This window comes from Colletotrichum orchidophilum (genome assembly GCF_001831195.1).
Source record: "Colletotrichum orchidophilum strain IMI 309357 chromosome Unknown Scaffold_36.1, whole genome shotgun sequence".
In the NCBI taxonomy this organism is placed as follows: Eukaryota; Fungi; Ascomycota; class Sordariomycetes; order Glomerellales; family Glomerellaceae; genus Colletotrichum; species Colletotrichum orchidophilum.
Genome location: NW_019172992.1, coordinates 35,991 through 48,353, shown reverse-complemented (window position 1 = coordinate 48,353; position 12,363 = coordinate 35,991). Strand labels below are relative to the sequence as shown.

Genomic DNA, 12,363 nt, shown 5'->3' with positions numbered 1-12,363 from the left:
GTGTGTGACGTGATGGGAGGTGGATAGTCCGTTTCGTTTCCTGAGTGGCTCCCCTTCAAAATGTTACGGTTGGCTGTACGAATATCTGTACGAATAGACATAGCGCATCGAGGGGCAGAAGGTTAATGGTGTGGTTTGAAGGCCTGGCGGCATTCTAGAAGGATTCCTTTGCATCGCTAGCAGCAGGCTCCCTGTCCCGCGGCGCCCGCCCCTGCGAGGCAAAAGGATGTGCCGAAAGCCAGTCAGTGATTAGTGTGACGATTTCCCATCAGCTCCCGCAGCAGAGGATCGAGGGCTTGATAGGTATCCGTCGTTACACTGCAAGGGAGTCGCACACTCTCTAAGGTAAAGCTTGGTCGACTCGCCTGTCACAAGATGTTAGAGACCCGGGGAAGGGAAGCCCAGACAGAGAATGGGTAGAAAGTCAGAGTGTCCGACTGCTGCGATATCCATCAATCAAGCAATAATGCTCCAGTTCCTGGTCCATCCCAAAGAGGAAGCTCGTCAAAACGGGCTTGGATCGTGAGGTATGGCCAAGAGACACCAAGACACACAGCCCTGTTCCAGAAGACCTTGGCTGCAGGTAGTCGGTAGCTCCAGGAGGGAGCCACGGCCTTGGCTCGAGCAGATGGTTTCGCTCAGAGTCGTAGAGTTGTGCGTATGAGAGATAGCGAGTCTCTCAAGCCGAATTGGGAGTATACCGGGCAGAGAAGAAAAGAAAGAAAAAAAAAATAACTGCAAGACTTCCGTCCTTGCGAGTCGTAGTGTAAGGTACCTAGGTGTAGGTACCTTACCACCTTATTCGCAGGTAGGTACAATGCATATGTACCAGTGTACTGTGGTCTGCAGGAAGGATTAAGGCAGGCGCCTGGCGGGCACTTGCTTAAGTTGAGGAAGGCATGCGGCACGCGGCACGCGGCATGCAGGCGGCAGGTCGCGTATTCCAGTCTTGGGGAAGGTGTGGTGGAACACCGTCCATCCCTTTGGTCCCGTCGCTCCTCTCATCAAAACGGCGATAGACTGTCCAGCTCATCTCACATTCTTGCTCCTTCCTCATCCTGAACTCTCAAGAGTCTCATCTCACTTTCCATTTCTCGGGTCTTGACTCTTCACAGCTCGTCCCACCTCGATGGATCTTGCTGGCTCACAGTATCACACCCAACGATACCACATCGCATGGGCCATTCTTTGCCCCGTCATCCTATCCATCGTGCGTGCCCCCATCACACTCCCAGTCCTATGGGTCGCGCCCAGCTTGGGACGGATCTCCACTCATAGTGTCCCAGTGGAGTGAGTAGTAGTAGTAGTAGTAGAGGTTGAGTGCGCATGCGCACCCTGCTCATTGAAATGTCCCGCCCAGGTCCCGACCTACCTAGTGAGAGTCCGGCTCAGTCAAGTCCAGGGCAAAGGCCCGGCACCGTCCCACCCCCGCGCGTCGCTACCAAATTAATTTGAAGTCAAACTGCCAAATCAATCTCCATTTCTAGCCCCATCCATAGCTCCATCCACTACATTTCCAATGTACAAATATCGCAACCCATCTCCAGCCAGCACCGTCTATGAGCCAATAACACTTCCGCCAAGACTCACCAAAAACCATGACCGGTTCTTCTAATCACTTGGCAAAAACTCTCCTCTACACCGTCTGCGCTCCCCACCGAGCCCACCTTCTGCGATGGGACAGGGCGGCCGGTCGTCGACGTCTTTCGGGACCCGAGAGAGACGCGTCGTATCACCACGAGGCATCGAGCCACGCACCGAACGCATCGCATCCGTCCCAGCGGGCAGTGGGCAGCATGTGAACCTCCGAACTCAAATGTCGCAGACCATCAGCCTGCCCAATGGAGCTACCTGAAATGCCGCGTCCCATAGGTAGTCTAATGGCTGAAGGCTACCCCGTGGTATTCGCTTGTCTATCGAATCTGCCACGTCGAGTAGCACCGATGCAGCCCTTGGACGTGAGGCGAGTTGACGACGTCGCGATGGGTGCGTGAGATGCTTTGACGATCCCGCCCATCCCACCACGCCTTGCCTCGTTCACCTTCCGCGAAGCTTCCATTGCTTCCGAACACTCACATGATTGATACCTTACCTAACGTCCGACATCCGCATCCGCATCTTCATGTACGATGGAAGTTTAGGGTGAGCCGCTGCCGTGGGCTGTGTCTTGCTGTAGCACCTCACACTCTTGCAAGGTGCCGGTTGTCCCCCCTTCACTCCCCTTGAACTGCCCTCCCTTCCTTCCCTCCCGTCTCACGGCTGACCCGACCGGTCTACTCGCCTGCCAAGACTCTAGTCGGGAGACTCACCTGCTCGTCTAGCCCTCTCAAGCTCTAGATCACCTTCCTACTACTTCCTGGCATTTCTGCAGGCTAGCGGCGCAGCTATCATGGGTGATTTCCCGGGGAGAAGGTATTACGGAAACGAAGGAGACGAAGAAGACGAAGAAGAAAGATAACAAGGGACTAACGCAAGAAAGGCAAGGCGCCCTTGGTGACTTTGTATTTCTCAGAAACAATGTAATCGCTCCATCGGGAAACCATGTAACACAATGTACTACCTATGTAGGCAAGCACGGCAAGGTAGGGTCACGGAAGGAAGGGGAGGAGGAGGAGGAGACGTTGGGCTGTTTATTCACACCGGGGTCTCCCTGATCCATGTTGCAGCATCCCGTCCATTGGATTCACGCTGGTGAGTGCGTCAGGTTGGTTATTCCCCTTCTCATCCAGCTTGAGCTCCAGCCTCCAGCTCCTCGCCCGAGCTGTATGCTGCACCTCTCTCTGTCCCTCGCTTCTCCTTTCTATGTATCCGTTGGGTTGCCCTCCGTATCCTACACTACTAGCTGCCTGCCGTTTTGCCTATCATACCCCTACCCATCTCGCCAGGTAGTCCTGCCCATCCTGCACACCTTCCTGTCTTTGGTCTGGCTCGTATGTACCATATTGGTCTGGCATCTTTACGCGGTACAGAGCACCTTTACAGATACATGGTACATGCAACCTTACCCACATGAGCCAATGCACCTGCACAGATCGTTGCTCCCGTTGTCGTTGCGCCTGGCTTCTTCTTACCCTCCGCTTACCTAGCTCCCTGTCCCTATCCCCGTCCCCCGTCCCGAGTGCTGTCTCGAACATCTATTAAACGGCATCCCGCGCCGCCTCTCCCTTCCTCTTGTCCCTTCCTGTTGTCCCTCCTTCCCCTCATACTCTCGTAGTTCTTCACAGAGTAACACCAACTTTGCTCCTCTCTCGTCGTCGACAAGGGCAAAGGTCACGACAAGCGCCAGCGCGCACTGCTTCTTGTCTTTCACCAGTCTCTAGTCTCTTTCCAGAGCTATCGAGCGACATCTTCAACATGTCCAAGGAGGATGCCCAAGTCGGCGTGGTCCCGCCCACGTACGACTCCGAAAAGGGCGCTCACAATACCGCTGGTGATGGCCATATTCCCGAGAACTTTCGCGAGGATGACTTCATGACCCGCAATGGCTTGAACCTCAAGAGTTTTCAGCGCCGTTAGTCTACCCCATTTGCGTTACCTACTTGGGCTGCTTCCAAGCCCATCTCCTACACCTCAGCCTGGTCTCACCACCCCTCGCCTCGCCTAAAGATCCTATCCCATATGGAATGCTAACACAATAATCTCAGGTGATTATGGTACTGGCGACTCTGAGCTCGACCGCTCCATGAAACCTCGTCACTTGCAAATGATTGCCATTGGTGGCTCCATTGGTGCTGGTTTCTTCGTCGGCTCCGGCAGCGCCCTCACCAAGGGTGGCCCGGGCTCTGTCCTCATCTGCTTCTTGATCGCTGGTATCATGATCTTCAACGTCGTCTACGCCCTCGGTGAACTCGCTGTCCTATATCCTGTCTCTGGTGGTTTCTATACCTACTCTATTCGCTTCCTGGATCCCTCCTGGGGTTTTGCTATGGGCTGGAATTATGCAAGTTACTTCTTACCCTGCGGCGCATGGCACCGCAAAGCTCTAACACGCGGCAGGTCTTCCAATGGGTTATCGTCTTACCACTCGAACTAACTGTCTGCTCATTTACGATACAATATTGGAACAAGGATATAAGCGTAGCCGTTTGGATCACCATCTTCTGGCTTTTCATTATTATCATCAATGTTTTTGGAACCTTGGGCTTCGCTGAGGAAGAGTTCATCTCCTCTGCCTTCAAGCTCTTCGCTACCGTCATTTTCATGGTTGTCGCCCTCATTCTCATCTGCGGTGGTGGTCCTAAGGGTGGAAAGTACGATGAGTACTGGGGCAACCGTCTTTGGAGCGACCCTGGTGCGTTCCAGAACGGCTTCCGTGGCTTCTGCTCCGTCTTCGTTACCGCCGCTTTCTCCTTCTCCGGTACCGAGCTCGTCGGTCTCGCTGCCGCAGAGTCCGCCAACCCCGCCAAGTCTCTTCCCGGTGCTATCAAGCAGGTCTTCTGGCGTATTACCCTGTGAGTACCGCCCAAACCAACTATTCCAAGTTCCAACTGACCATATCTACCAGGTTCTACGTCCTGGGTCTTACCTTTGTCGGTCTCCTCGTCAGCTCTACTGATGAGCGTCTCCTGAACTCCGCGAACCCTTACGCCGACGGTGTTTCCCCCTTCGTCCTGGCCCCTGAAGATGCCGGCCTGTACGGATACAATGACTTCATGAACGTCGTCATTCTCGTCTCCGTCATCTCCATTGGTGTCTCTTGCGTCTACGGTGGTTCCCGTACCCTGACCGCCCTCGCTCAGCAGGGTTACGCTCCCAAGATCTTCGCCTACATTGACCGATCAGGCCGCCCTCTGCCTTCTGTCGTCGTCAACCTCGTCTTTGGTGCCCTCGCGTACGTCCGTTTGGCGTCTTCCGGTGGTGTCGTTTTCGACTGGCTATTGTCGCTCTCTGGTCTCGCCGCCCTGTTCACCTGGGGCTCTATTTGCGCCGCCCACATTCGTTTCCGCGCCGCGTGGAAGGCCCAGGGCCACACTCTTGATGAGCTCCCCTTCCAGGCCGTTGGTGGTGTTGCCGGCTCTTGGCTCGGCCTGTTCTTCATCATCATCTTCTTGATTGCCCAATTCTTCGTCGCCATTTGCCCTCCTGGCGGCGGTTTCGCCTCCGCTGAAGACTTTTTCAAGGCTTACCTCGCTCTGCCTGTTGTTCTCTTCTTCTGGGCTTGCGGCTACCTGTGGAAGCGCAAGGGCTTCTTGAAGCTTTCCGAGATCGACCTCGACACTGGTCGCCGTGAAGTCGACTGGGATGAGATCAACGCCTACCGCGCGAAGGTTGCCGCTTGGCCCGCGTGGAGACGATGGGCGAGTACTATCTTCTAAAGACTTGCTGTCTAAATATTTCACTGGGTTGACTATCATTCAAGGATAGAAAGCATCTGGTGCAGATGTAAATACGAGATGAAGGCACGGAAGCAATTTTGGCTCTTGGCATGTCTCGCTATCATGATACCTATCTATTTTTTGAACATGTAATCAGCCATGATATGCCCAATCAAGGGCTTCAACTCATGCGTTTATATTGAATCAAATCTACTCAATTGAGATTTGTGCATCGATGCCAAAAATCGTAGTGTTCAATGGTACGAAGCGTTACCATCGTTTGAAATATAATAGTGTGTTTCAAGCCTCCAGAGCCCCCGCCTCCGTGGCAATTGCACACGTCTGATCCTAGTCCGAAGATGTTTCTCTTTCATGATCTCGATGGGCTAGATTGACCAAGCCTGCGATGGTGTGATTCTACCCCGCGGTTGCTACATTCAGCCCAGGCATCCTCAGATAACGGTGACTGTCTGGCAGCAGTGCAATGTGCCCCAGTGTGGGAGGCATTCCTCTAGAGGTGATTTCTTTGGGAAGAAAAGCCGGGCTCACATGGTGCAGTCTATTGCTGGTCGTTGCAAGAAGGTTTGCGTGGCGGGATTTTTCGTGGCTGATATGATACCGGCCTGCCCGAGTATGGAGGCTCCACAACGGCCCGCGAATGACGCTATCGGCGGGTGGCTGGATTGCCGTATGCCAAAGTTCCGGATTAGGTTCAGAGAGACTCTAGTCCTTTGGCGTAACGACTGGGATTTTTGCAAGGTGTGTGAAGGCGATCCAAGGGATGCTGGAATCGCATCCTGCTGTGAAGGCCTATGCTAGCCCACGCCCTAATGTGAAGTCGGGCACGGCTTGGTGGGGAGGGCGGCGGTGTGTGTACCTAGGTTGGGGATGTGAGTCCGAGGATGTCACGGGCAGTGAATGAGTGACCGACCTCCCATGGCCCATTTCCCAGACAGACAGGAAGTACTTGGGTTGGGTGTCCTACCTTTTCGCACTAGTGTGCGACGAAAGATTACGATTGAAAGCAGCGCATTGGAAATCAGACGGCGCGATAACGCCTCCAGCCATGCCGAAATTCAGTCTTCCGAACCCCACTAACGGAAGCCCGACATTCCGCCTTGATAGCCCAGCTCTCATGACGTTGGGTTGGATACATCTCACAGGCCGCCGATGCGGAACAACTGCGGCAAATGGTGTAAGCCGAGTATTACCTGTGCAGTCTTGTAGCTGGAGCCTCTCCTAGGTTGCATGTGGTGCAAATACATTCAACGGATTGCTGGTTAACTGCCCATTCAATGGCTTTTCCGCGTTGGTCTTTTTCCTCCCTCTCCCTCTGGGATAGTGTTACTCGGTCGACCAGTGCGGTGGATTCTTTCCGCTACGGCGGCAATGGACCTTGGCCCGGTTGGAGTCCCACTGCCGATAGTAGGACATCCGGACCTCAATGTCGGCCTGCGGCGGTATAGCAACCAGAGCCAAGTCTAGCTGCGCGAGCGCTGTCGCTTCTCCGGAGATCATCAGGCGGTGCTTTGATTGCAAGGGCACAGAGCAGACGGAGCGATAGCTTAAGCTGGAGCGTATGACGTCGTCCACGACACCACCCGCGGCGTTACTATTCGGTACCATTCTGGAAGCTTTTTAATGTTTCTCGTTATCGTGGAGTCTCAAGTCTTCTCAACCAAAAACAGAAAGTGTCGAACAGTGTAGACGATAGCTTAGGTTCCTTTTGTGAAGCCACGCTTTGCATGCCATGGCGTGATGCTTGAGAACCGAGGTACGCAACGTTTTTGAGGGCAGCGAGCTGTGTATTAAACACTTTTCAACGTGGCAATAAGTCCCAAGTCCCCGTTGAGCACGCCGATTCAATATGGAAGAGTAAAGCACCGTGATCTCGGACAATGTTGTCGTGCATCTGCCTGTCGCGAACCAAGGTCAGAGTAGTGACGAGCAGGGTGTGCGAAGTGGTTGGAGCGGGAATGGAAGATTTGACACTACCATGCTCGACAGGGCCAAATATCCCGGAGCATCGGGCTCGCTCTTCAACTCTATTAATGAGGAGATCTTGTCTCATTGTATCCCATTCGCTCCAATCTTGGAGTAGAGGGTTAGCAGACTCTGGATTCGATTGGGAGGAGGTGGTGCAAACGTGTTGTACATAAATGGCCCTGAGTTGATGCCGACGCGCGATAACCGCCTGGTAGAAGCAGCAAAAACAGTCTCAATGACGTCTTGTAGAGGGGACGGGAAGGAACTGGAGGCTCGGGCAGACGTGTCAAGAGGTGGTTGAGTTGGGTTTCCTTTTCAGACTTCTTGGCAATCCGACTATTATACACACTATCAGTCGTCCAATGTTTGGTAAGGAACTATTACTATTCACTAGGTTCGGATCGTCAATGCCATGGGAGGACCACGGCAAAGTTGAATCGCTCAAACGCTGCTCTAGTCTCCCTACGAAGAAATTCCACTCACGACGTCCGCTCGTGATGTAGCTGAGAGATCCCATCTCACATGCAACCATTCCGGAAACCTCAATCTTGATTGTATCTTTTTTCGCTATGAAAATTCAAAAAGGCAAGGGAAAACTTGGTGAGTGTATGGAATTGAGCAGTTGATACACGGCCGTCCCATTCGGAATCACTGCGTCTTCGGCTTTCTAAGCGGAGCAGTGACGGAGAAGGCGACTATGCTATACTCAGTCTTCTCGGCATCCCGCTTCTCAGCAACCTTCTTCTCCTCCGCAGCCTTCTCTTCCTCTTCCTTCTTCTTCTTCTTCTCCTTCTCATCGTCCTTCTTGCCATCATCGTCCTTGACCTCCTTCACAACGTTGCCGTCTCCATTGAGCTCGACAACAACGTCACGCGTGTCCAGGCTGCCGTCCTCGGTGTACATCCACATCTCCTTGAGTTCGCCGCGCAAGAGGCCCGTCAACCAGACAGAACCGAGGACACCCGGGACCAGGTACAACAGCGCGGGCTGGCCGTGCTTGAAGACGACGAGCATGACCAAGGTGGTCACCATACCCAGAGCGTAGCCGACCAAGGAGGCGTGGAAGTACGTCTTTTGGAAGGTTGATCCGCGCACCGTTGGCGGTGCCGTCTCCGTTCCAGCCTTGACGAGGCCCAGCCACGATGGGGTGGACCAGAACCAGTCGCCCCAGCAGTTGGTGATGTCGAGGTAGGGGGACTTTTGCGCAACGTGCTGGGTCTGGCTCACGGTGACCACGTTGCCAGAGGTGGCGTCGTGCTGGTCAGACTTGAGATCGGTGGGGACGTACTTGATCTGGCGCTGGTAGTGACGCCACATGTCGAAGCGGAGCGCGAGGCACATCACGATACCGGGGACGACGATATCTCCGAGTCCTAGAATGCTGGACCTAGCGGCAGACTGGAACTGGAGCTTGATGGGCACGTCGAGCTTGGTGGCGACGGTGATCATGTAGGGACTGGTGGCTTGTTAGACACTGTGTCGTCAGGGAGTGAAACAGCTTACGTGTAGAAGACCATGACAATGTCGTAGAAGAAGAGTCCGATCAATACCAAGCTGCCGGTCGCAAAGGTGGTCGGGGACATCATGAGGAACGAGCCGTAGCAGAAACCGTAGCCCATAAGGTTGGACAGGAACGGCGAGCCTGACATGGAGTACGCCACAACAGTCATGACAGCCAGGTTAAAGCCAATGACGTGGAGGATGGAGACGTGGAACTTCTCGTGGAAGAGGCCGTGAAATTTGGCCTTCACTGTCCACTCGTCCGCCAAGACATGGCGCAAATCCCAAAGGAGCCGGTTGAACTTGATGGCGTTGAAGCGCATGATGCTGCGCAGACCAAAAGGCAGCGGGTTGCTCTTCTGGAGACACTGAGCGTTGTTCCGGTCCACCTGCCCGCCGGTCACTTTGATGAAGGACTCATCGTCATCGTCGACGTTGTATAGCGAGCCGTTGTGGCGGAAGTAGTTGGGAAAGACGAATCCGGCGGCAAGGCGCAGCGAATGTGCAATCAAGGTTGTCAGACTAGCGACACCCGCAACAGACATGTACACTCGAAGAATTTTGTTGAGAATCGCCGGATCCTGGAGCCATTGGATGAGATAGTAGAGGCCAATCAGCATAGCTCCGGCCAGGAGCGGGAAGAGGATGGCGTCGGTAGGTAGGAGGCCCTCGGTGATGGGCTTATCTTCTTTGCGCTCACTCTGCCCGTCCTTGCGTTTCTGAGGAGCGGCTGAAGGCGGCCGGCGGAGTGATCCGTGGGCGCCAATGTAGATGATGGCCAGAGCGCTGAAGATGAGTTTGGCCTCCATGGTTAGGAAGCTGGCGTACTGGGAGAAGCCCCATTCTTCGGCGACAGCGGTGGCGTTTCCGGCCGTCAAGTTGCCGGTGAGGTTCTGGGCAAGCTCGTCAAACGGCGGGCCGATGGGGCTGGGGACTGGCGAAGCCATCTTTGGGTAATATAGAAGGAACCCAAAGATCGCTGCTCAAAGTCCTGTTGTGGTGGCGGAGTTGAAATAGACTTCAGAGACGGCCACAGAACCCAGGGAGGTTTCAATCCAGCTGAAGCTATTGTCGCTGAGAGTGAAGGTGGCAAGGTACACCGAGGCAAGTGAAGCTCGTGATAGTCGATGTGAGGGAACGGTTGCTGAACCTGAGTGGATGAGATGCCGGTCTTTGTGAATGGCAACTGAAAGCTGGGAGTCGCACCTATGTTCTGTCCTTTGACAGACCACTGGGCAGTCGAGTTCTGTGAAATGCAGAAATGCCACCTTTGCCGTAAGAAATAATATCCTCACAAACTGATCAAGTAGGTTGAAAAAAACGGCAGCTGTTGTGAGGGATTGGCCAGATGGTCGGTGAAAGACGACACGGTGTTTCCTGCCAGAAAAAGTAAGAACTCGATTATGAGAAATGGTCTCCGCCCTGGCCAGGTCGTCTGCTTTCCTTCAGGTGATAGGTAGTAGGTAAGTAGGTGTTTCGGTTGGGAGTTGGGACCAGGGACACCAGACGTCCTGAAGCAAATTCACCTTTTGATTGCTCCCCAATAGAGAAGTCGCACCCTCCGCTTGTCCAAACTCTTGAAAAGCAGTACGAATACCCGTGCGGTGCGAGCGTTGCTGCAGGAGGTCGCCTTGCGCCGTAGTCCAGAGTTGTGATTGATCTCCAGGATAGTGAGAAGTATGTTGTACCTCAGCAGCTTGCTCTCGGATGGACTGACACAGTCAAGGTAAGGCAAGGTGCCTTACATTGTAGGGCGCGCAGGGGAGATGGATGGGGCTTCAGCTCCTCCAGCCCCCACATCAATGTAGCGCACCTCGGTCACAACTGAAGTACCAAGTCAAGTGTGTGTGACATGGAAAAGACATGAATGCCACACATATATACTATACCATCGCCCCTCGCAAAGATCTATAGAAGGAAATAAATAAAATGAAAAGCATGAGCAGTGTCTGAGGTGCATATGACCTTGTGGTCGATTGTTTACGCATAAGGGGTCCTGCAAAGGTTGCGAGGTCATCAAGCTTTCAGGCTCCAATTTGATGATCCTACATAATATCACAGATAGCTCTTGTTTTTTGGGTTGTTTTCCAGGTACCTTACCTGGTACTATCTCGCTGTACGGATGAAAACCGGCCATTTTGCTGGTTCCCGACGGTCCAGTGGCGCACCTCTAACCCCCCTGGAAGTGGCTGAAGCTACCCCCCTGGCCACCTCAATCAAGCGCAACCCGCAACCTGACGTGCGACCGCAAAACCTCATCGCATCGCGTCGCATCTCAACCTCGCCCAAAAGAATTCCCCGTGAACCCTTCAACAACCACAGCGCAACCCACACACACCACCCCACGCCGCGCAGCAAAACACAGCTGTCAATCCCTTCAAGATGACGACCAACGTCGCTCTCGAGACCTCAATGGTACGTTCAACAACACCCCCCCCCCCCCCCCCCCCCCCCCCCCCCCCCCCCCAAAACACAGCTGTCAATCCCTTCAAGATGACGCCCAACGGCCCCCCCGAGACCTCAATGGTACGTTCAACAACCCCCCCCCCCCCCGACTTTCCAGCCCATCCACACAGAATACCATCCAGCCATGCGACGAAAAAAAACCAGACCGACCAGCCAACTAACCTCGGCCTCAACTCACAGGGCACAATAATCCTAGAACTCTACACCGCCCACGCGCCCAAAACCTGCACAAACTTTGCGACACTCGCAAAAAGAGGCTACTACAACGCCACAATCATCCACCGCATCATCCCAAACTTCATGATCCAAGCCGGCGACCCGACCGGCACCGGCCGCGGCGGCACCTCCATCTACGGCGAGAAATTCGCAGACGAGATACACCCGGCCCTCAAACACACCGGCGCCGGCGTTCTCTCCATGGCCAATGCCGGCCCGGACACAAACGGCTCCCAGTTCTTCATCACCTTGGCCCCCACCCCCTGGCTCGACGGCAAGCACACCATCTTTGGACGCGTAAAGAGCGGGTTGAGCGTCGTCAAGAGAATGGGGCTCGTCAAGACGGGGCCCGAAGACCGGCCGCTTGAGGAGGTCAAGATTATCAAGGCCTCTGTCGTTGAGGAGGCTGGTGACGAGGAGTGAGGGCCGGCTTCACGGGGTTGGTTCTAAGCATCTACACGGAGTTTGGCGTTTGGTCGGGCAGATCATATGCACTGGGGAAAGGCAATGTCCTATTCATTTCGGTTTCGGTTCTATCTTTCACGAGGCGGCCCTTGGTCAAAGACAAAGTCATAAAGACCAGACTCCAAATTTTCCAACATAAAAGTCATGGGGGGCGGGGATCAATATCATTTGCCACAATGCCTATAAAATGTAACCGCATTCTCTAAAACGCCGCCATCCGCCTCGCCAGGCGATGCACACGAGTATGGAGGGGGGAAACCTCCCCATCCCTAGAAGACCTTCCCCGACCGACTCCCTGACCATGCATTGTTGAGTATCGTGTATCGAGTTTTGCTCTTCTCGTTGAGCAGGGCTTCAAATTTTAGTGAATACAAGGTAAGTAAAAAATGACCTGGAACCTGGCTCTGTGGCCAGC

At 54.1% G+C, this 12,363-nt stretch overlaps 4 protein-coding genes across 4 annotated transcripts; 2 read left to right on the top strand and 2 right to left on the bottom strand.

Moving 5' to 3' along the window:
* Positions 1-3,354: 3,354 nt before the first annotated feature.
* Positions 3,355-5,315, top strand: CORC01_05205 (amino acid permease; the record flags this gene model as incomplete). The annotated part of the gene is made up of 4 exons (XM_022616849.1): positions 3,355-3,511; positions 3,645-3,865; positions 3,997-4,451; positions 4,505-5,315. The coding sequence occupies 4 exons, from the start codon at positions 3,355-3,357 to the stop codon at positions 5,313-5,315; spliced, it is 1,644 nt and encodes a 547-aa protein (XP_022476554.1).
* A 1,344-nt stretch (positions 5,316-6,659) lies between these two features.
* On the bottom strand, positions 6,660-6,941 carry CORC01_05204 (uncharacterized protein; the record flags this gene model as incomplete). Its single annotated transcript, XM_022616848.1, has 1 exon — positions 6,660-6,941. The coding sequence occupies one exon, from the start codon at positions 6,939-6,941 to the stop codon at positions 6,660-6,662; it is 282 nt and encodes a 93-aa protein (XP_022476553.1).
* A 1,008-nt stretch (positions 6,942-7,949) lies between these two features.
* Positions 7,950-9,748, bottom strand: CORC01_05203 (signal peptide peptidase; the record flags this gene model as incomplete). Its single annotated transcript, XM_022616847.1, has 2 exons — positions 7,950-8,757; positions 8,805-9,748. The coding sequence occupies 2 exons, from the start codon at positions 9,746-9,748 to the stop codon at positions 7,950-7,952; spliced, it is 1,752 nt and encodes a 583-aa protein (XP_022476552.1).
* Positions 9,749-11,183: 1,435 nt separating this feature from the next.
* Positions 11,184-11,906, top strand: CORC01_05202 (cyclophilin type peptidyl-prolyl cis-trans isomerase/CLD; the record flags this gene model as incomplete). The annotated part of the gene is made up of 3 exons (XM_022616846.1): positions 11,184-11,216; positions 11,295-11,327; positions 11,448-11,906. 3 exons carry the CDS (start codon positions 11,184-11,186, stop codon positions 11,904-11,906), a joined length of 525 nt encoding a protein of 174 aa, XP_022476551.1.
* Positions 11,907-12,363: the final 457 nt, after the last annotated feature.